The sequence below is a fragment of the Miniopterus schreibersii genome, assembly GCF_964146895.1.
Source record: "Miniopterus schreibersii genome assembly, chromosome: 6".
NCBI classification, from domain to species: Eukaryota; Metazoa; Chordata; class Mammalia; order Chiroptera; family Miniopteridae; genus Miniopterus; species Miniopterus schreibersii.
Genome location: NC_138107.1, coordinates 55,999,845 through 56,020,326, shown reverse-complemented (window position 1 = coordinate 56,020,326; position 20,482 = coordinate 55,999,845). Strand labels below are relative to the sequence as shown.

General features: G+C 35.4%; 1 protein-coding gene across 5 annotated transcripts in view; it reads left to right on the top strand.

The window, feature by feature from the left end:
* CDK19 (cyclin dependent kinase 19) overlaps window positions 1-20,482 on the top strand; it is a 100,809-nt gene that overhangs the window by 65,293 nt on the left and 15,034 nt on the right. For 4 of the 5 annotated variants that reach the window (XM_081141336.1, XM_081141337.1, XM_081141338.1 and 1 more), the window contains 3 exons: window positions 11,425-11,482; window positions 16,191-16,322; window positions 20,252-20,395. In XM_081141336.1, coding sequence (XP_080997462.1) covers window positions 11,425-11,482; window positions 16,191-16,322; window positions 20,252-20,395 — 334 coding nt within the window. The remainder of the gene's footprint in view (window positions 1-11,424; window positions 11,483-16,190; window positions 16,323-20,251; window positions 20,396-20,482) is intronic. The other variant, XM_081141339.1, reaches the window with a different exon arrangement.

Below are 20,482 nucleotides of genomic sequence, written 5' to 3'. Positions count from 1 at the left end.
CTATGGAACCTGTCATTTTAAACTAGGTTATTCATTTATAACTAGATTTCTGTCAGAGGAAGTACTGGTTTACAAACTTAGAATATATGCTTTACAAACATATTTTGATCTCTTAGAATATATGCTTTACAAACATATTTTGACCAGACACTATGCTGGGTACTGGGAATACAGAGATAAATAAAATGCAACCCCTCACCTCAATGAGTACATGGTGGGAATATACATATAAATAGATCATAGAATAATAAGGTTTGAAAAGGAAATGATGAGGTATATTCAGGGATCAGCAAGAAGTAGTGAAAGAAGAGGCAGAAGTGAGAAGTAGGGATCAGATTATGGTGGATCTTAATGGTCATGTTCAGAAGTGTGGATTTTTCCTGTGGGCGATTGGAGCTGAGCTGGACAGACTTTTGCTTAAGAAAGACGTGGAGCAGGGAATTGGAGAATTGGTTTGAGGGTGCAGGGACAGCAGCTTTATAAGGCTGTTGTAATCAGCTGGTTGAGAAGTGATGAAGGCCTGAATTACAGCAGAGGTAATCCAGATAGCGAAGTAAGATGCAAATCTGAGGACTGATTAGGTTTGAGGGTTAAAGCACAGGGTATATAGACTTATTTTGTTGATTGAGTGACTGACTTATTTTGTTGATTGAGTGACTGAGAAGGGAATACCAGAAAGAGGCAGTAAAAATTCAGGTTGAAAAAGTTGTGTTTGAGATGATTGTGGAAATGGACAGCATGCAGTTGACATTGCTAAGATAGAAGTTTAGAGACTCTAGAAGTACAGATTTGGGAGTCATTAGCATATGGGTGATGGCGGAAACCCTGGAATAAGCTAGAATTAGGATTTTAAAAAATCTATATTCTGAAGTGAACTTGCATATTTTAGGGTAAGTGCTTACTCTAGTTTTTACAACTTCTTTTAAAATGGAGGACTTCCCTCACAAAGGGCCATGAGTACTAACCATTGGCTATTTTTGTTCATTCGTTTGTTTATTCATTCAACAAATATTTATCAAACACTGTGTGTGTGGATTTCATAAGATACATAAGTGGTAACAAATATCTTCCCTGACCTTTAGGAAGTTGCAATCACAATATCAAATTCTTTATATTTTTAAATCCTCTCCATCAGTGAGGTTATTTTAAGGGGAAACAGTTATGATAGACTGATGCTCTTAGCAAATGACTGTTGTGTTTGCTAAGAAAAGAAAGCATGTACACAGTATCTTACTCTTAGGTAGTTCTTTGCCCTGTTACAACACAGAATCTTATTTGTTCAAGGTGAACAATGGAGAACTGTGTAAAGAAAGGAACAAAAACTGAGGGTTTTCTCCTGGGAATGTACTTCTGTATCAAATGTGAGGAGAGTTATGCCACTTCTATATTTAAATAAAAGAATAGTGTACCCATTAATATTAGGCCAGTACTGTTCATTGTTCAGAAACTAGTTAGACTGATATTCTGATTGGTTTTGTTCCTATTATTCAGGATTCTAGACAGTTGCATTTGTGTTTTCCTGTTTTCTTTATTGGTGCTGATAAGAGTCATCTTGTGGGTTTCATATTTTGGTTCCTGGGGTGGGGAATGCAAAGCAAATGTAGATGGATAATTCTGTATCTTTAGGCTGCTCTATTTATGATGTGCCAATTAACTGAAATAAATTTAACTCTGTGAAAAAAAATTGATTCTATAAAAGGAGAAGGCAAATCTGGAGTACATATAAATGTAAATTCAAGAATTAACCGAATTCTGCTAAAATGCAGATTATTTCAAGAATAGTTTCTGAGTAAATACATTGTTTATCACATTTTTTCCCTGACTTTTACCTTTAAAGTACAATTAAACTAAAACCCTGAAGTCTTGATTTGTCTATCTGATTTTATTGCTGATACTTAAATGTGAGGCATCCAACTCCATTGCTACTGTTTCTATGGTAACTAAAGTGTGCAAACCCAGCAGTATCACTTTCTTTCACAGCTGGCATTTTGTGTTCACAGTAAGAAGAGTTTTAGTAAAGCATAGTCTGTGTTAATTGGGATGTAACTAGGTCAGAACAATTTTGGTATCCTTTCTTCATTCTTTTAGGTTTGTATGTGTGGCAGTAGGTGTGTGTGCATGAGCTACATTTTCCTTTATTTCCTTTTAAGGCATATACTTTCACTTAGATTAATCACCGTTAGAATTAGCCTTTTGAAAATTAAGCATAGTCTCTGTAAACACAACCTGGTGTGGTATCTTGAAGTTTCCATGGAGTTGTTCTGAGACTTGCCCCTAGCCCTGTAGAACTTTGAGTATTTCCATTAAGAAAAAGGAAATTTATGTGAAAATGCTTTGAAAAGCTAAGTGTATTTTAATGGTGATTATATCATTTATTTTGTTAACATTATTTTAAAACAAAGTATCTTATGACCTTAACATTTACAGTATTCTCCACTTATTCTGTATTATTTTCCATAGTTTCAGTTATCCACAGTCAACTGCAATTGACCTAAAATATTAAAGGAAATTCCAGAATTCATAAGTTTTAAATTTTATGCCATTCTGTGTAGTGTGATGAAACCTGGAGCTGTCCTGCTCCATTTTGCCTGGGATGTGAATCACCCCTTTGTCCATGCTGTATAGCTACCTGACCATGAGTTACTTAGTAGCCATCTCGGTTCTCAGAGAGAGAGACCGCATTCACATAACTGTCATTACAGTATGTTATAATTGTTCTATTTCATTAGTAATTACTGTAAATATCTTAATGTGCCTAATTTAAAAAATTAAACTTCTTTATCAAAGGTATGATATATGTGTAGGAAAAACATAATATATATAGGGTTCGGTACTATTTGTGGTTTCAGGCATCCACTGGAGGTCTTGAAACTTGTATTTACTTGTTCTAAAAGAGACAGGTGATCCCAATTAAGGAATGCACATTTAAAAATGACTCCTGCAATTCTAGGTCTTAACTTGACTATAGGAGTCCTTCTCTGTGGATACATCCCAAGCTCTGGGTTCCTTTCTGAGACTGTACAAAAGAGCTCATAGCCACTGCTCCCCTAAACCATGTCACTACCTCTGATCTCATCTCAGACTCTATGTGGAGACCCCACACTTAGAGCTTCCATAGGCTTCAAGTATATCAAAGGTATTCTCTACTAACTTCAATACTACCTAGATCCGCCTTTCTCTCTGTCTATCCTCATTCCACTGTGGTGCTCATATTCTGTTTCCACATAGTAGTGACTGCAGGGACTTCTAACAAGCATTAGCTAATCTTATGTAAGACCAGCTTCCTGCTTTTCTCCTGTTCAGCAGCTCATAAACTATTTTCATTTTTTATATGAAGCAATTTTTGCTCCCATATCGCATACTTTGTGTATCATTATTTATTAAAGGATTTAAGCTCAAAATTTAGGAAATTCAAATTGTGTAGCAAATGGCATGTAAGATGGTTTATTTGATAATTTCACAATTTTTAAAAATATATATCTATTGATTTCAGGGAGAGAGAGAGAGAGAGAGAAACATCAATGATAAGAGAGTCATTGGTTGGCCTCCTCCTGCAGGCCCCGGACTGGGAATCAGTTGAGGATCGAGCCTACAACCTGGGCATGTGCCCTGACCAGGAATCGAACCACGATCTCCTGGATTTTAGGTCACCCCTCAACCGCTGAGCCACGCGTGGCTGGGCAAATAATTTCACAATTTAAAAAATTGTTATATCCCAGATATCCTCTTTCTCACTAAGGCCTTCAAAAGTATACTCTAATTCTGTCTTTGTGTTCTTTCCACTTATTCGGGTATTATTTACTGTGTCTGGCTTCTGTAAATGCACAGAAATTATTTTTTCTAAGTCACCAATGAGTTCCTAATTGTTCAAAAGTTGCCTTTTCACAGCTTCATTCTGTTGCACCTAAAGATCACCTCTTCCTTTCTAAACTCTCTTGGCTTCTAGAACCCTGTGCTATCTGTTGTCTTACCATGGATGCTCGTTTACAGGTTCTTGCATTGACTCTTTTTCATCTAAGCACCCTTTATTCCTCTAAGCATTATTTATTCTTTATTATATTTTTAAAAAGTACTATTTCTCTAATTACAAGTAATACCAAAATATACAAAAGCAAACATTATAGAAATACACATTGTAGTAGTAAATGGCAGTCTCTCCAAACCCTGCTATCAGAGATTGGGCAGGATACATTGTATATGTATTATACAATTTGTGAAAATTATGGGTCAGACAGAAAGATAACAAAATGTTGCTAATTCTAGTCATGTGAAACCTGAAGTTTTTCCATGTTGCCACATCGTTCTGTATGATTGACAACCTCCCTCCTCAACGTTCGCCTTACCTCTCCATTGCTCCTCCCGCCGGAACTCTCCTCTTACATTGACTCTAGCCACATTTACCTCTTTGCTCTTTCTCCAGTTAGCCAGCCTGCTGGCTCTCCAAGTTTTTCCTAACTGCTCCAAACATCATGACCTTGCCCTTCTGCAAATCTTGTGGCAGCCCTCACCAACTCTCACAGCATGGGGCAGGCAGTGCTCAAGTACCTATCCAATTCTCAGATGAATTGTGCCCAAGGCGGAACAATTGGAAACAGCAACAAGCCCTCCCTTGGGGTTCCTTCCCTAGATTCATCAGCACCCTATCACACTGTTCTGTTGCCCACTGTTTTCCCCTAACATGCCTCCAGTTCACCAGGCAGACTCCTGCCTCGGGCCTTGCAACTTGCTCTTCCCTTTGCACAGACTGTTCTTTCCTTTAGATTCCAGCTGGCTTATACTGCACTTTCTTCAGATCTTCTCCCAAATGTTACCTTCTCAAGGAGGTGTTCTCTGAGTTGTTTTAAAATAATGCTTCAATAATGTTGAAAATAATACCCTCCCAACCCACTCAGCACAGTACTTATTCCCATTCCTTGCTTTCTTTTTGCTTTATTGTATTCTTAATACATGATATATACAACAGAATATGTGGAAGGAACATTTATGTACTTCACAAAGCTTAACAGTCGAGAGACTGTCACTTAACCCAATAATTGAAACATGACCAACAGCTTGCTTCTACTCATGTTTCTCCTCGTCCTGTCCTTCTGCCTCCTTCCAAGAAGTAACTAATATCCCAAATTTTGAATTCTTTATTCAGTTCTTTGTAAAAACAGTTTTATTACATTTAAATATGTGCCTAAATACTATATTTTTAAACTTTGCTTGGTTTTAAGTTTTATGAAAATGGCATCCTGCTGTATACACTCTTCTAAAACTTGCTTTTTTCACTCAACATAATGCTTCCAATATTAGAACATTTTTTACCTTTATTTGTAATTCACTGATTTTCACTGTTACTTTAAAATTCATGTGTGACTCTACCACAATTAATTTCTCCATTTTCTTAGCCAGAAAGCTGGTTTGTGTCCATATTTTTTTGTACTACAAACTGTGCTTCTATGAACATTCTTTAGAGTATCTAAAAATGGAATTAGAGTCAAAATGAAAACTGCAGTTTTTCAGTTTTGCAAGGTGATGCCAAGTTCTTTTCCAAAGAAGTTGTAATTTATTTTCCCACCAGCATTGTATTGGAGTTCCCCTGGACCCACTTACTATTCAACAGTTTTTAGTTTATAACCAGTATACTAGGTGTAAATGGTATCTCACTGTGATATTAATTTGCATTTCCCTCATTATTTATGAGATTGAACATCTTTTCATATGCTTAGTGGTTAAACATGGTTCTTCTGTTAAATACCTATTCGGACATTTTGTCAATTTTTCCATTAGGTGGTTTTTCATGTTGGTTTTTAGTTCTTTATTCTGGATACTATATCTTTGTTACTTATGTGTGTAGCAAATACTTCCAGTTTGTGATTTGTGTTTTTTTTTAATCTTTGATGATAGGAAGTTGTTTTACTAGCCAAACTTACCAGTCTTTTCTCTATGGTTATTTTTTGTATCTAATTTAAGAAATTGTTCCCTACCTCAGAGTCACAAATATATTCTCCTATATTTCTTCCCCCAAAAGTTTTAAAGTTCTGCTTTTCACATTTAAGTCCTTAATCTACCTGAAATTGATGTGTGTATGGTATAAGATGAGGATTCATTTTATTTATTTATTTTCCCATTTGGATAACCTGTTGTATTAGCACCATTGAATGGTCCTCCTTTCTCCACTGATCTAAAGTTCCTCTTCTCTCACTATCATGGTTTCATCTAGATAGTGTGTTCTGTCCCATTGATCAGTTTGTCTGTCCCTGTACCAGTATCACACTGTCCTAATTGCTGTAAGTTTAAAATAAATCTTTTTTTTAACCTCTTTTTTTAAAAAAATTTCATTTTTGTTTAAAATATTACAGATGTCCCCTTTTCTCCCCAATGACCCGTTCCACCTCGTCCCATCCCCCTCCCCAGTCCTTCTCCCCACCATTGTCCATGTCCTTGGGTTGTGCATATATGTATATAAATTCTTTGGTTACTCTCTCTCCCTCCACCCACCCGCCTTCCTCCATCCCTCTGACATTCGTCAGTCTGATCCATGCTTCCATGTTATTGAATCTCTTCTGTTCATCAGTTTATTAAGTTCTTTAGATTCCACGTATATGCGAGATCATGTGATGTTTGTCTTTCTCTGCCTGGCTTATTTCACTTAGCATAATTTGATGACATGTTCTGAGCCAGATTCCTCTCCTCATCCCCTATCCTTAACACTTCCACAGTATCTTGGCTATTCTTAGCTCTTTGCTCTTCTACATACATACATTTTTAAACCAGCTTTTCAAGTTCTGCAATAAAAAACCCAGATGAGATTTTGATTGAAGTTGTATTGAATTTACATGTAAGTATGGGGAGAATTGATGTCTTTAGTATACAAGGTGTGGCAAAAGTAGGTTTACAGTTGTTCATATGGAAAATAATACAATAATTACTAAAAATAATACAAAAATAAACTGTTTCACGTATTCACAACTGTAAACCTACTTTTGCCCACTCCTGTATTCAGTCTTCTTATCTATAAACATGGACTTTTAATTTATTTAGGACTTCTTAATGTCATTTAATATAAGGTGTCTAGATGTTCTGTATAAAAATCTTGTACATCCTTTGATATATTTATTCCTAGGCACCTTATATTTTGTTTCTGTAGAAATGCTGCCTTTGAAAAGTATATTTTTCGTTTGTTTTTTTCCTTTCCCCCCTGGTATATAGAAATACAGTTGACTTTTTCATATTCTGTTAGCCAGACATCGTATTAATACTAAACTCTGTTACTATTGCTAATTTGTTTATGAATACTTTCGATTTTCTATGTAGATAATTATGTCATCTCCAAATAAGAATAGTTTTGTTTCTGCCTCTCCAGTCTGTATGCCTTTAATTACTGTTTTATAGCACTGGGTTTATAGTACAATGTTGATTTTAGAAGTGTGTATAGTGGATATCCTTGCATTATTCCTGATTTTAAAGGGAATTCAGTGTTTCTTTGTTTTTGTTTTTTTAAATTATATCTTTATTGATTTCAGAGAGAGGAAAGGAGAGGGAAAGGGAAAGAGAGAAACATCAATGATGAGAGAGTCATTGATCGGCTGCCTCCTGCAGGCCCTCGACTGGAGATCGAGCCTGCAACCCGGGCATGTTCCCTGACCAGGAATCGAACCCCAGTCGCCTGGATCCTAGGTCGACGCTCAACCACTGAGCCATGCCCGGGCTGGGCTCTTTCTTAGGTTTTTGTTTGTTTTTTTTTTAAAAAATATCTTTATTGATTTCAGAGAGAGGAAAGGAGAGGGAGAGAGAGAGATAGAAACATCAATGATGATGTCATTGATCGGCTCCAGCCCGCAACCCGGGCATGTGCCCTGACCGGGAATCGAACCCCGATCGCCTGGATCCTAGGTCAACACTCAACCACTGAGCCACGCCCGGAGGGCTTTCTTAGTTTTTGATACCTATTTCCGATTAAGGAAGTTTTTTCTAGTCTAACTTGATGAGAGTGTTTATTATGAATGAGTGTTAAATTTTATCAACTGCTTTTTCGGTCTCTCAAGATTATTATCTGTTTTTCAGCCACTTTGAAGATAATTATCTTTAATCTGCTAATACGACATTCCTGTTTCTGGATTTTGCTTAATAATATTTTGTTTAATATTTTTGCATCTATACTCATGAGTGAGTTTGGCTTGAAATTTTTTTTCTTCTCATACTTTGGTTTTGTTGGGAACATTCTCTCTTTTTCTATTCTCTGAAAATGTCTGAATAAAATTGAAACAATCTGTTCATTGAAAATTTGGAAAACTTTCCTCTTTGATCAACTGGGGTCTGATGTTTTCTTGGTAGGAAAAATTTTAACTACAGTTTCAGTTTATTCAGCATTTCAGGTTTTCTAATTGATTTTGAGTCAATTTGTAGGTTACATTTTTTTGACTTTGTCTATTTTGTGTATGTTTTAAAATTAATAGATATAAAGTTCTTCATACGCTTCTTTTATCTTTCTAACCTCCACTGGGTTTATAGTTACGTTCTTCTTTGTAATTTGTTCCTTCTCTCCTCTTGCTTTGGTTGTCCTAGAGGCTTCATAAATCCTCTCTAGTTCATAGATAATCTATCCTTAACTTTATCTTTATTACTTCTTCGTTCTTTCTGTTTATTCTGTTGAGCCTATTTTTTTAAACTTTTGCACATAATTATTTTCATCCTTTCTTCCTTATTAACATAAATAGTTAAGGCTATAAATTTCCCTTATAAGTACAGCATTAGTTGCATTCTATGGTTTTAATAGGTTGTACTTTCATTATTACATTTCTGAGTATTTTTAATTTCATAGTTTCTTCTTTTACCTCTGAGTGATTGAGAAATATTTTTTAAAAATTTTTTTAAATTGGTTTTTAGAGAGGAAAGGAGAAGGAGAGAGAAAAAGAAACATCAATGTGAGAGCAAAACATTGATTGGCTGCTTCCTGCATGCTCCCTACTGGGGATTGAGCCTGAAACCTTGGCATGTACCCTAACCGGGAATCTAACCAGCAGCTTTTTGGTACATAGGACGACACCCAACCAACTGAGCCACACAAGCCAGAGTGATTTAGAAATATTTTAAAATTTCCTTGAAATTTCTTAGACCTGCTAGTACATGATTAGTATTTGTAAGTACCCATGTATGCTTGAGAAAAATGTATATTCTTCAATTATTGGGTAAAAAGTGTATATCACTGCTAGATCAACCTTGCTAATTTTGTCCTTTGGGTAGTCTATACCTTACTAATCTTTTGTTTGCTCGACATATCAGTAACTGAGAAAAGTATAATATAATTGATCTTTTCCCTCCCTGAATTATATATATATTACATATACACACACACACACAAATGCATCACAAGTTTAGGAATGTTGCCTCTTCCTGGTGAGTTCAACCTTGTATTATTATATAGTGACCATCTCTACTCCTAATAATACTTTTGTCTTAAAGCTATTTTATCTGACATTTCTTAGCTGATCCAGCTTTCTTTTAGCAGTTTCCCTACTATATCTTTTAATAGCCTTTAACTTTTAGCGTTATGGTGCTTCTATTTAGGTGGATCTTTTGTAAATAGTATAGAATGGATTTTGTTTTTAATCCACATGGAAATAATATGCTTTTAGCATGAATATGTAATGTAACTTGGGCCTAAGTTAGGAAGTTTTTTTCTCCAGAGAAGATTTCTTCTGCTTCTACTGGTAGCATCTAGGTTTACTTTAGTTCCCTTGAGAGTCTTGGCTGATTGAGGGGTAGCAACTCAGCTTCCCTTACTTTGCTGGGCCCAAGGTTCAGTGTCCCCACTGAAGTGTGTCATTGGCTCTGCCTTCAGGCCCAGCCCACCTTTTTGTCACTCTCCAGCCACAAGGATACATTATTTGGGCTGAGGTTGAGGATTGTTGCAGACCTCTTGTGAGATTGGGGATCCTTCAGGGAATGTTTCTTATGTGGCATATGTTTCTTCTGTAATGACAAAGTCCCCTAGGAACACTTAGTCAGCCATAACACTAGGTGTGGAAACTTCTTGTATTCTCCTTGTGTTGTTTTTTTCTCCCACAGTACTTACCAGTATCTGATGTACTATACATTTGTTTATTGCCTCTCTCTTCCCACTAGAATGTAAGCTTCATGAGGGTGAGGATTTTTCCTGGTTTTATTTACTGCTGTATCGCTAGCATCCAAACCACTGCCTGATACTAGATTTTAAGCTCTTTCAGTCAAGAGATTTTCTTTATTTCCTGAAAGTCTCCAGTACAATATTTTATACATAATGTATCTTTGATAAATAGTTGTCAAGCTTGAATTTTGAATGTTGTGTGATGCTATTTTTCCCTTCCTGCTCTGGTAAACCAATCTTGTCTTTTGTCTTCAGTTATCACACTCCAGTGACAATAACTTTTAAATCCAGATCTTCCTATTTTCACTCCCCTGGTTAATATGACTTCAGCATCTCACCTTTCTCAAACTCACTATGTCACCTCCTTTCTCTTTGTTGTTCCCACTACCAAACCAGTACTTCTTATAACTTTTCCATAATAAAGATGCCATCATTCTTTCAGTCAGATAAACTCAAAACCTTGGTGAAATCTTTATCACCCTTTGCCTTAATCTTCTGACTTCAACTAGCCAGAAAATCCTGTTCATTTCTCCTTTAAGATGTTACTTGCCTCCATAATTCTTCCATTTCAGCTGAGAAGATCTTGGAAATGGAGTTTATGGAGGAGACATATTGTCCAAAGGCCAATTTCTATAGTTTCTCTGTTTCCAAATGTCTACAAATGAGGACGACTTAAAAGATGTTGGATACATTTGCAGCCGACTCTTCTCTTTATATAGCTTTGTATTAGCCTTGGTTTTTATTTTCTCACATCTTGAAATTATATTTTGAATTCCTCACTTTTGCATGAATTATAGCTGAAACCATGTATGAATTTTAATGGAGTCTGTTGAATGTTGACCATATTTTCCTACAGTAGTTTAGAAATATTTAGCAAGGAATATTCCATTTGATTCATTTAAATAAATGTATTATGTTGTGGTTTGAAATTTTATATACATTTTTCAACCACAAAGACACTGTTGTGGGCTACAAGCAGACAGTTTATAATTTGTACAGGTTTTTACGTTATTATTACTTATTACTTTTGTGGGACAAATAGAAATGACAGCTTTAATTCCTTTGTAATTATTTGTATGATATAATTTTGAAAATAAGATGTTTCCACAGTAAGGATGTTTATGGAAAGTTAGTGCTAACTTCAAGGATGTCAAATACTTTAACTATGTAGAGGGTACTTAATATATGATTATAGTTTTGTTGAAAATACAGATTATTATAAGAACTTTTTCACATTATAAGAACTTTTTTCCATTTTAGAGCATGTCAAAAGAATAAACATAGTAATTTGAATGCTCTATTTTTATTTCTAGAAACCAGCAAATATCCTAGTAATGGGAGAAGGTCCTGAGAGGGGGAGAGTCAAAATAGGTAGGTAATTATTTCTAAAATAATCTATTAAGAAACTGAAGTGACTGCAAAGATGTTTTCCCTTTTTAATACTCTTAGTTAATTTAAAAATTACGTTCTCATAATATTTTTAGAAAAGATATTGGGAAATATAGTTTATAAAAACCCTCAGGTTTATACCCAAAATAAAGTTCCATAATTCTAAGCTGAGGCAAGCAAGCCCACAAAAAATTCATTCCCATACAAAATCCCAAGTTGTGTTTATGTCACTATTACTGTCCTGCACAATCACCTAATCCCATAAATCTTACTTTTGTCTTAGCTTTACCAAATGTTCTTTCCTTTAATACATCCCTCCAACTGTCACCTAATACATATAGAGTATCACAGATCTCCCCCCCCCCCCGCCCCACATATGTCCTGTGCCAGGTGCCAACATATCTTTTCCAAATGAATAGATATGTTTTCAGACCCTCTTACTTGCCAATCTTAGGTTAAGGCCCTGAAAAGAGTCTTATTTCCTTTTCAGCCCTGGAGGAATCAGCATCATTTATACCTGTGACATATTTGGGGAGAAAATTAGCTAAGAAATGTTTTATTATAATTTATTTTACTAGAAATTACATTTATTGAATGTTCAATGCTTTTTAGAAGGATTTCAAAATAAAGTGTGCTTCATCAGCTTGTTTCCTTTGCTATTAGACTATAGCATACTGGGATTCGTGCAAAGTGACGCTAACCTGACCACCTACTAGTCCATTCTGTCCTTCAGCCAAGCCAGCCCTGCTGCTTGGTCTTCTACTTCTTCAGTTAACACACCACCCACCTAGGCCCTGAGGAAGCTGTTCTAAACCAACTTCCCTTTCCTTAAACCTCTGTTCCGAGTTTACTAAGATTCAGATATTCAAAAGTTTTATTGATGTTAATGAAGAACCAGGTCACTGCTTTCCTTTCCTTTCCCTGTCAGCTTCCCTCCGCACCTGCTTTGTACCACTCTTCACTTGTTCTGCACTCACTCTCAACACTCTTTTTCCTATGGGCATTTATTGAGTACCTACTTTTTGCTAGACACTGGTGAAAGTGGAAGGGAGATCAGGGGTGGTTCCTCCCTGTGAGAGACAATAAAATAAACAGTTTACTATCCAGCATGATAGATACTTTCATATGTTAGTTAACTGTGTTGTTTTACACAACCACCCCATATGGTAGATATTGTAGATAAGGAAAGCTGGATTTAGAGAGGTTGTAGCTTATTCAACCTTTCAAAGCAAGGACTTGAATTCCAAGTCCAGAATCTCTTTCCCTACAAACATAGCTATCTGGTATGACCTCACTGACCACTTTTTGTCAGCACGGCTTTGCCTTTGAAACTGTAAAAGAGAGAGTGAGTGACTTTTCCCTCCTAAGGCCCATCTAGTGCCCTTCGTAGCTTCAGTAATCTTCCTGGCTATCCTTCAGCCCCTCGTATTATGGGATCTCCAGTCTCCCCTCCTCAAGTTTCTCCTCTTCACCTTTAAACATTCATGATCCTCTTCCCAACTTTAAAATAAATCTTCTCATATCCATTTTGTTTTCTTTACCACTTGTGCTGTTTTTCCCCCTTGTTCCTCTGCTTCTAGAACACATATTCACCCATTGGTTCCACGTGCCCTGATTTGTTATAACCTGGCTTCTAATTCCATTCCTCAGTTGAAATTGCTCTCTAAAAGGACACCCTTGACCTCTGTCTTACCAAATCGAGCGGCCTGCATTTAGTTATAGTTTTCCTTTACTGCCTTAGCCATTTGCTCTCCTAACCATCTGGCCTTAGGACTGTCTGTTTTCTTGGTCTATATGGTATCACATAATTCTCTTTTTTCTGTATACCACTTTTGCTGTTATTTCTGTATTTTATTCATTATTGCCTCTTACTTCTGTTAACCTGTTGTTTCAATACACCCCAGGCACTGGCTTTGGACATGGCTTCTCTCTACAATTACTTCTTTAGGGAATTGATTAGCTGTAACCTCAAAATCTTGGACTCTGTGAAAATTATTCTAAGATCTGGATGTCAGCTTCCATTCTCTCACCTTAGTTGAAATTCTTATCTCTATTTGGTTTCCTGTGGACAACCCATACTCCCATTATTCGAAACCAAATTCATCATCATTTTCTTATACTTTCCTTTGTTTGTACCTGTCATCACATTTAACCCAGTCATCCAAACTTAATGTCTCTCCTTACTGTTCCCAAATATCTCTACTGTTTCTTAACATAAAACTCTGTATCCCAGTCAGGCTAGTTAGTTGCCTTACTGTTTTAGGGTTAAAATTCTATTCAAGGTTAAGCATAAAACCAGAGTTAAAACTAAGCGATAGTTAATAATAAAGATCAAGTAAACAATTTGGTTGATTAAATTGCTTTACATTTTAATAGCACATTATTTAAAAAAAGTTAGTAATGCTCTGATGCCTATGCTTAACTCTATAATACAGTTCTTTTTTGGCTGAAAAGAAAAACATAGTCTAATGGAAAACACATTGTGCCCTTCTCTGTGTCCCTGAGCCTTTCCCTCCTCAGCAACCTAAAGGCTTCCCAGGCCTTACCTAAAATGCTTATTGCCTTCTTTACCGTTCACAACAATTCATCCTTCAGAACCCAGCTCAAGTTCTACTTTCAGTTTAGTCTACTTGTACAAATGTTTATCAAACATTGGTCCAGATAAAACCATGAAGGAGACATAGGCTCTTTCTTTAAGAGACTGAGAGTGTAGGAGAAACCAGTAGGAACTTTCCTTTATTCTTACAGCACTCACCCTTTTTTAATTTTTGTCTACTCTGTGTATTTTGTCATCTCACTTTCACGTAAGCTCCTTTGGTGGTAGACAATGTCTTTTGCCGTTTGTCTATCATTTGATATTGCTTCATTATCACCCACACCAGAATTTTACTACTACCAACGGAATTGAAAATTTCATTCATATCTAATTTTAGGAAAACAACTGTTAGTAATGTTTAAGCTAGTTACCTTTTGTCTAAATTAGTAATTATTTGAAAAATGGTTTAAAACTCCTTTGAAGTTCATACAATAGACAGGGATTGTTTTCAAGAATATATATTGTGTCCTCTGGCTTACATAAAATCAAGGAAGTGTAGAGAATAAGGGGAGAAGTACTGGCTTTAGCCTTTACTCCAAAACAAAATGTCTTTCAACGGGTGGAACAGCGTTCCATCATATTACATTGCCATCAATGACAATTAGCATCTGTTAAATTTATAAAGCAGTGCTTTGATGTAGGTGTGATATTGGTAGAATGGTTTTGAATATTTTTGTTTGCTATAGGGAAATTTAGTTAAGAAAGAGTAGGCGTTAGCACAGGCTTCCTTGGACAGCTTTGTTTTTTAAGACCTGGCTTCTCCAAAACATTTCTAGAAAGTCATATAAATTATTCAAATTCTTAAGAAATAATATCACTAAGTTAAAATTTGAATGTATGTTGTATCATAGCATATTAGTTTTAGATTAAATGAGTCTCTGTAGTTGAAATTTTAGATACTATTTGTGTATTTTATAGTACATTGAGGCCCATTATAATCAAAATATACTTCATATATATTTCAAATTACAGAGGTTTATAATTTTTTTGATTTTGCCTTTGTGACATGCAATTATAGCTATAATATGTATAATTTATTGGATGTCAGATCAATGGTTAAGAATGTAGCTGCTAGATTATAACATGGTTTTTGTTGGAGTACTGGCATCTTTACTTACTATTCCTGTAACCATGGATAAGTCATTTAACTGCTTTGGGCCTTAGCTTCTTTATCTCAGAAGTAGGGACCAGAATACCTATTAAACCAGTGTTCTTATGAGGATTGGATGGAGTGATATATGATGTATCTGAAAATGGTTTGTAAACTCTAAAGTGTTCTGTAGATGTAAGGTATTTGTTATTTATTAAATCTTAAGAAAATCAGTCTCCAGCACCTTATTTAGTAATAAATATCCTTTTTACTACTTTTGTACTCCTTTAATAGTTAAATAAGTTAGCTTTGATACAGACCTTTGTTAAATGCTGAATTACACAAATTATCTCAGATATTCTCTGCATGTTCTCGGAAATGTGTATGTGATGTGGTAGTCACTGTACAAAACTGGGTCTCTGTGGGGGGACTGGGGTGGGGAACCCTAGTTTGTATCATTTGCTGTTTTTCATGATGTAAATACTCTCACCACAGCCAGTTTTAAGCCACCAACATGATGTCACTGAACTCAGAGTTGAGACATGTACCAGTCAGCTTTCGTGAGTCCATAGAACTGACTCTTATCACACACTGACCTAAGATATAGGTCTGTTTTTAGATGTATAGTCATACAGAAGTCATAATTAATCATGGAAACTTTTAGGCTATCTTCAATTTTTAAAAATCTAAGAATATTATTAATGCAGCTGTCTCTGAAAGACAGGAATCTGAAATCAGACCTGAATTCTCATTTGGACTCTGTACTTAGTAGTTCTGTGACCTTGAGCAAGTCAGAATATCTTTAAGCCTCAGTTTCTTCATCAGTAAAATAGGCACAATAATAGTATCTACCTCAGAAGGGAGATCTGGTGGCTGGTACAGACCACTGGTTGAAAAGGGAGGAAAAGGCTTGCTTTATAAGGTTGGCAACTAGTGTTATCAACCCTGTATGCTTCCAGTAGCATGCCAAACTGAGTTTCATGTTAATTTATTTTATTTTTTAGCTGACATGGGTTTTGCCAGATTATTCAATTCTCCTCTAAAACCGCTAGCAGATTTGGATCCAGTAGTTGTGACTTTTTGGTATCGGGCTCCAGAACTTTTACTTGGTGCAAGGCATTATACAAAAGCCATTGGTAAGTTAATCTAAAATGATTTCCTTTCTTGGCATTGAATTATCATAAATACCAAGTGGTATAATAATGCAATAATGCTGTTTTGTAAAAACCACTTTCTGTCTGTCTGTGAAAGCTCTGTTGTCTTCTGTATTCCTAGATTTTACAGTCTGGTAGATTTGGATTTGTAACTGTATAGGAGAAAATGGTTCTTTTTTTTTTTTTTTTTTTTAAGTTTAAAACAAACAAACAAACAAAAATATATATATGTCTTTATTGATTTCAGAGAGAGGAAAGGAGAGGGGGATAGAGAAACATCAATGATGAGAGAGAGTCATTGATCCCCTACTGGGGATCGAGTCCGAAACCCAGGCATGCGTCCTAACCAGAAATCGAACCACGATCTCCTGGGTCGTAGGTTGATGCTCAACCGCTGAGCCATGCCAGCTGGGCAAGAAAATGGTTCTTTTAAAAGAAGAAAGCATTTGCTTTCAGAGAATAAAGGTATCTGATCCCTTTGAGTTGCTATGGAAATGATAACATGTAAATTTTATTTTGCACTCGCCTACTATCGATCAGAAGAACTGGAGAGAGGTTTTAGAATTATTTTCTTTACAAACAGAAAAACAGGAGTAGTGTGGTGTTGGAGGAGCCCCTTCTTTCTGGGGAAAAGTTAGTCTGTCTGCCTTTCCTAAGCAGGAAACAATATGACTAATCTTTCTCTCTTGCCATTACAGTTATCAGTATGGCAGTTTCTCCATTAAGGTAGAAAATAGATTCTGGGTAGGTTAGCTGTGCTCAGCATCTTGCTATCTCTCAAGTAAAAAAATAACTGAGTAGGAAAATCTGTTGTAAACACACACTTTGTAGGAATTAAAGTCGTCTTCAGAACAGAAGCATCAGAGATTTTGCTTCCTGGTCACTATATTATCCTCAGAGGATCCAGCTGCAAACTAAGGGAGTCAAGAAGAGGGAGTCCTCCTCAAATCTAGAGATTTCTTTAAAAGGTAAAAAGAGAGGATAGGGAGGGAGTAAATTAGTATTGTTAATATGAAGGGCTAGTTTTATAAGGTACCTAAATTTGTTAAGTATTTTTCCTTAGGTTTTCCTTTTATAGACAAGTAAGCACAATCCTTTTTGTTAAGTTTATGAGAAACCTGGTGACACCCAAAGAACTACAAAGGAAGTTCTTAAATTTGGAAGATTATATTGATAACTAACTTATTCATCAGTAAAAAGGAAAACAAAAATTTTAATATAATAATACCCTCATTCATTGGGAGATCTGATTTGTGCAAAGCTCAGACACCCACAACACATTTATACTTTGTCCAGGGATTGATACACTAGCACAATGCTGAAATATTGTAATACTTCATAAATATTGCGGAAGAATTTTATGAAACGAGTGAAAAAAAGCCCATGAGTAGACTCAGCACTGTGAGATAAACAGTGCATGACAGTAGAGGAATATAGATCCTTCCCCTAGCAGTTGAGCCCATAGTAAAGCTCCATATCCAAGGTGCCAAGGCCTCACTAATAGCATCAGACAGTGCCAGTTGTCTGTGAAGGGTGAAGAAAAAACCACTACGGAAAACAAATGGGAGGAGTTGAGTGATCCTGAGAATGAGAAGTTAAAATTAGAGTCTGACTCTACCTACATTCCAGTGAGTGACTTTGACTGTAGGGCTGTATTTTTGAGACTTCTGGAATTATGATTTCTTTTTCTGTTATTGGGTCTCTCTTTCTATGGAGAACAGTAAAATCTCTTAGGCAACCTCAGAAGGCACCAGAGGATAGGAAGAGATTGAAAGTGTTAGTTGGAATCAACTGGTGGTACTTTAGAACAGAATTGATGCTGAGCTAACCCATGGCATGGGGTAGGGATAAAGGAGTGATAACGGTAGAAATCCGTATGTGTTGGACTCTTAACAAGCACTAATACAGTCTATATCTAAAAGGGTGCTTCCCAATAAGAAAAGGCAAATCCAGCCAAAACCCTCTGTTAAACTAAATGACCTCCCACCAAAGTGTATCCTGCTCTCAGATTCTTATACAAAATTCATGGTAAGGCCCATTTTTAACAGGTACCATTAGGTGATTCTATGGTATGTGGTTCACACTCTTTGACAGCCCACACTTTGAGAAGCACAGTTTTATGAATGTTATAATTAATTGCTCTGTTGAAATAAAAATAGATTTGTTTTTTTGAGAAATAAAGATAATTGGGTATGAATTGGAAACCAGCTGTATTTCTTGTTTTCTCCGGGTAAGGAGAACTGAAATTGAATTTTAACTATCTTGTAACTTACTTGCTCAGTAAATGAGATTTCCACATGTCCAAAGATAAAATCATAATCACTAATTTCTAATTTTAATCAAGTCCCAATTATCCATTCCAGATAGAAGTTAGGAAAAAAATTAAGGCACATAAAAAGAATAATCACCAAATCAGTTATCTTTAAGCTTGAAATATATTCATAGCAGACATATGAATGCACATATATTCACTCACTCTTCTCCATACCTGGTTTATGTCAGAAATGAGTATTATTTCTATTCGGAACATAGAAATAAGAGAGTTTGATGATTTGATATCACTGGAGGTTTATAGAATGACTATATCAGGGGCAAGAGTGACAACCAACGTGATACGGGAGAGAGAAAATAATTAAAAAGTCAACACTAAAGAGTGCTACTGTTCTACTCTTTAGTGATGGAATGTTCAGGATGACATGACCCTCCTGCATCATTAAGAAAGATGGCATTACATTTTCTATTTTATAGCCTCTTAAGATGACGGGTAGTAGTGTAATAAAAATGGTTATTGAAGGGTTATGTTCCCAATATCCAAAACACTAACTTATGTGGAAGGAAACCATTCCTGAATAGAGTCTCATATGTGAGATATTACTAGATTTTTTTCCCTTCTATTTGGCAATTTGTTTTACAAAATAGCATACACACACTAATTCTAGCTAATGGATATAATCAGACTTTTTTCTTATTTAGCTTGTCTACAGAATGCAATTTCCACATTTAGTAGGCTACTAAACACTGTACTTTTCTATACTATACCACAGTCTGCATTATTTTTTTTAAAAACTACTTATTAAACAGCATTTATTTAAGTGGGTAAGTGTGAATGTACATCTCAAAAATGAATTCATTTGTATATTTGGCAAAGCATTGTAAATATAAAGTCTCTGAATTGAAATTATAGTTTTTCAGTGTATAAAATCCAAATAGAATAACCTATAACTGGTGGTTTGAAATAGTTAATAAAACTTTCAAAGATGCCTAACTTTATCCTGAAGAAGTGTTGGAGAGTTGGAGAAACATCTAAGTGAATGTGTTTAGGTAACATCTATCTCTACTGGTGTATTTATCAGCTTCTGGACCTTACAGTTTGTTGAAAAAACTGAAGTTGGTAGTCTTTCATACAAAAGTTGAGTTATTCCAAATAATTTTATGTGGTATTACTGTTGGTCTAGACTCACAATTCAGACATTCTGCTCTATCATTATGCATTTGATTGCTTTAAAGACCGTATTGTTATACCTGATGATGATATTGTTTTAGTCTATCAGATCTTGAGTATTATGTCATGTATTAGATTGTCAGTTAAATGCTTTAGTAATAGAATTATTAATATTGGTTAGAAAGGCTTTTGCCTAAATATAAAGTAAATCCATTGCTTGCTAAATTGGATTTCCTAAGCTTACCTTCATCAGGAAATACACAAATAAATATTTTTTATTTGGCTTTCAATATGTTGTGTGATGATCAGCTATTCATGTCTCATATATATGTTTTCTTAATACACTTATTTCATTTTGTATATTGCTTCACTGAAAAGTATTTTTATATATAGGTTGTGATTATACCCAGGAATTATAACCAAAGAAATGTAATAAATGTGTACAAAAACTTGTGTGTGTTTTTCACAGATATATGGGCAATAGGTTGCATATTTGCTGAATTGTTGACTTCAGAACCTATTTTTCACTGTCGTCAGGAAGATATAAAAACAAGCAATCCCTTTCATCATGATCAACTCGATCGGATATTTAGTGTCATGGGGTTTCCTGCAGGTAATTTATTTTCCTTTTCAAAAGTGTATTTGAAGTATTTTTAATATATATATATTATATATATATATATACACACACACATATATA